At 35.6% G+C, this 4,046-nt stretch overlaps 1 protein-coding gene across 1 annotated transcript; it reads left to right on the top strand.

Moving 5' to 3' along the window:
* Positions 1 to 3,663, top strand: LOC118051017 (uncharacterized). Its single transcript, XM_035061524.1, has 3 exons — positions 1 to 420; positions 2,962 to 3,069; positions 3,152 to 3,663. Exons 1-3 carry the CDS (start codon positions 106 to 108, stop codon positions 3,461 to 3,463), a joined length of 735 nt encoding a protein of 244 aa, XP_034917415.1. The 5' UTR covers positions 1 to 105; the 3' UTR covers positions 3,464 to 3,663.
* Positions 3,664 to 4,046: the final 383 nt, after the last annotated feature.

The following is a 4,046-nucleotide window of genomic DNA, read 5'->3' on the forward strand; positions in this document are numbered from 1 at the left end:
GTCTTTGAATCTATGCTCCGTCTCCCTTCTCTCTCTCTCTCTCTCTGATTTTTTTCTGGCAAGTCAAAAACATCAATAAAAACCACCACCGCCACCAGGGAAGCAATGGCAACTTTAACAGCACTAAAAGCTCTCCTTGTATTCCTTGTAACAATAGCATCAGCTCTATTCCTAGTAAAATCAGATGACACGAACAAGGTCTATTTACCCTGTTCAGACACCACTGTACAAGTATCTGATGGCTTCACTTTTTCAATCGCTTTTTCATCAAGGGCATCTTTCTTCTTCAACAGTAGCCTCCAGTTGTCTCCCTGCGACCGCAGACTTGCTCTAACTGGCCAAAATTCTCAGATCTCTGTTTTTAGACCTAAAGTCGACGAGATCTCTCTCCTTACTATCAATACCTCATCTTTCTTTCCGGTTTGTCAAAACCCCACTTTCTCCTTACATTCTTCTTGGTTTTTGGATATTTTGCTTGGATTAGTATTTAAGTAAATTGAGGTTTTGTTTCTTCCGATTGATCGAATCGCTTATGTGTGATATAGTGCTTCTGAATTGGTTTAATTATAGAGATTATTGATGGTTTTCGGCTTAAGTGTTTAAATTGTTCTTGTTCTTCTTTCTTTTTCTTTTTTGATTGAATGGTAGAACTACTTTCTTGTTTTCTTTCTTCTTTTTTTCTTTTTCTAATTTTAGGGAGTTATGGAGAAACCTGGCTGTGTTAGATTAACTTATGGAAGAAAATAGGAATTTGATTGAGGGTTTGGACGTGGCTTTTCGGGAGAATGATTTTCAAAGTTCTGAAACATATAAGCTGGGGTAAAATGCACTAAGACGCCTGAATCATGGAGAAATAACTGTTGAGAATGTACTCTCTATTAGTTTCAAGACATTGATAGTGCCAAGCATATAAACCAATTATCCTTTTGTTTAATTGATTAATCTTTATTGCATCTTCTTGAAAAGAAGAGATATATTTAAAATGTTGCAATCGAACTGTTCATTCTTATCTGAGCAAGAACATTTGGAAGCTTCTCTATGTGCTGTGACTAAGCCTTCCACAATATGCAGAATTTGGCAATGAGCTTCTGTCTGTGTTTGCTTTTATTCCTTGTTTACTCATGTCCAGCATTGGAAGCTAGGACATGAGGATGAACATTTGGACACTTCAAGTGACTGCTTGTTTCTGTGTTTCAAAAGTGCTTTTGAAAAAATTTAAATTTTTTTAATTTTTTTATTAACTTCAAATTAATATGTTTTTAGTGTTTTCAAATCATTTTGATGTGTTGATATAAAAAATAAATTTTTTTTTAAAAAAAAATCATTGGCATGCATTTTGGCACGAAAAGTTATTTGAAAAGCAACCACAACCACAACCACACTGCTAAACACGCTAAGATGGAAAAACAAAAGAATATTTGGAAAAAAAGAGCTAAGTTGGACATGGGAATGCATGTTGGACACACACATGGATCCCGAGTCTAAGCAACATAGGACTTTCTGCAAATTGCCATAGAAACTGCTGGTGTTAAAATTAATGCTTATTCTCCCATGTGCCACAACGCTAGTTTCGAGTGTAGATAAGGTAATGTAAAGGATTCAGGACTTATGTCTTATTGTAGAAAAGGCTAATTTGTTGTGAAATAGCTGTTATAGCTAGAGCAAGCATATAGTTGGTGGAAAATGTAGAAAGTTACACTTGGGTTGTTGGAATAGAAGAAAATTTTATTTCAAGTAATCAAATAGACAAGGTATTTGTGCCTTTTGCCTATTTATAACCAACATTAACGACTTAATAATGTCTAGAGATATATTTGATATTGTCTCGTTATAGTTTTAGAACACTTCATGCTAATTGACTTATATATGAATTCTAGAATCTGTACATTTGTTCGCTTCAGAACTTAATAATTCTTCTAATACTTTTCAAGCATATTTAAGAATGTGCATTAATTTCAATAGTTCTTAGTATGCTTCGGTTAGCAATCAATGTTCTTATTGTGAAAAAGATTTTTCTTTTGTAATAAAGGAAAGAGCAAGATCTATCGAAAAAGGTGAACTCAAATGGATTGATCTGAGTTCAAATATTATGAGGCATACATACACATCATGAAAACTGTACCACATGCTAAGATCAAGCTAATGCATAATCAACTTGGAGTATTTCAAATGTTCATTAAGGAGTGTTAATAACTCACATTCTTCTAATTGTCAGATAATTATAGATGAATTGAATTATAGAGGAATGGGTGCAATGAGAGATCTCGAAACAAGTTGAAACCAAAAATGTATATATACTCTTATGTTTTTAATATGTTAGTTATTTTTTTAGAACTATAATAAACAGTATTAAGGCTCTGTCACTTGTCCATAAACACTTGCACCACACTACCAAACAGCACTAAATGTATTCTAGATGCTGGTGTGATGTTATCTTAACACAAACCAAAACTTGAGTTGAGGATGCCTGCAAGATGCATCTGTCTTGTGCACTTGGTAATAATTTTTTCTTTTATTGCCATGACCAAGTGTCTTTTCTTACATTTTTCACCAATGCTGCATTCCAATCGTAACAACCTGTTTAACCCTCGTTACCATAACTCCTATGTACCTTACTCATCCTCACCTAGTTTGAAAAACTAGCAGCTGGAGTAAAAACATGTTTTGTCTTATTTGGCATCAATAGAAGTTTAGTTTGATGCTTCAAGTTTGTCTAAACTTACACCATATAGTCTCTCACAGTGAGTATTGATTTGGTGATAGCCTTATGCATGTTTATTAAGCCATGCATGGTATTGACCTAGATACCCTAAACCATAAGGTTGGATATAAGTGAAGGCACCACTGGCTTTCAATTTCTTTCAGTTCCTGCACTCACTTCCCTAGCCTAAGATTAATGCTCTATGCTTGTGCAACTTTCAATCCCTTTTTTATATATTTTTTTCTGTTGGTACTTTCCAGCAAAATTATGGTGGGTATATGGTTGCATTTGCCGGTCGAAAATATGCTGCAAGGTCTCTGCCTGCTTTTGTTGCAAACAATACATACACTGTGACCAGCTTTACCCTGGTAAGAGAAGATCCAGGACCCATTATGATCTTAATTTACCTTCATAAGATCTTTAGGAACCCATTAAAATTTTGTAATGCAGGTGCTTGAGTTCAAGAAGGGAAGACTACAGAATTTGTATTGGAAAAGGGATGGCTGTGCAAAATGTTCGGGAAACTCTAACTTTGTCTGCCTCAACAATCAGGATTGTGCAATCAGAACATCCGTATGCAAAAACAATCAAGGTAATGTTGATTGTAGCCTTGGGATACAATTGGCATTCTCTGGCACAGACAAGCACTTTACCGCTCTCAACTCATGGTACGAAGTGGAAAACCTTCGACAGTACTCCCTTTATGGTCTTTACTCAAATCTCAAGAATTCTCTCACCAGTCAGTATAGCAAGATCTTCTAATTGTGATTTGATGGTTTGTAGAGTTTTGGTTTCCTCATATGTTGTAATTTTTTCCTCATCTCTTTTCCAAATGGTGCAGACATTTCTCTTCCAGTTGATGCCCCTCTTTGTTGTATCTCTTCAGAGTTGTGCTGTATAAATTTACATACGTTAACAGTTATTTGTGATCTGTATGAAAAGAGATTAAAATGTTTTGAATCTGTCTTTTTCATTATTTTTAAATGCATATGCCCGTGGTTTTTAAAATCGTATGCCTACATTTTTGAACGATTATTTGCAGTCATAAGAGAAGTGATTGTTATGATTTAATTGTTCTCTTTTTGTGAAGTTAGGCGCCAGCAACAGCAATCATTTCCCCCCCTTGTTTTGGTGGGATTGGTTCCTTTTGCGTGTGATATTGGGTAATATATTTGTCTTTGGTTAAGGGATTAATAGTCGGAGGTTAAGTCTGTGCAGCTGATGAGGATCTCGTATTGCTGTTTCCAATGTGGGCACCTCTGCCGGAGCAGAAGTGCATCAAAACTCTCGCTAAACCAGGCACGCATTTCCTATCTTCACTTCTGCTCCGGCAGAGGTGCATCCT

The sequence above is a fragment of the Populus alba genome, chromosome 16, assembly GCF_005239225.2.
Source record: "Populus alba chromosome 16, ASM523922v2, whole genome shotgun sequence".
In the NCBI taxonomy this organism is placed as follows: domain Eukaryota; kingdom Viridiplantae; phylum Streptophyta; class Magnoliopsida; order Malpighiales; family Salicaceae; genus Populus; species Populus alba.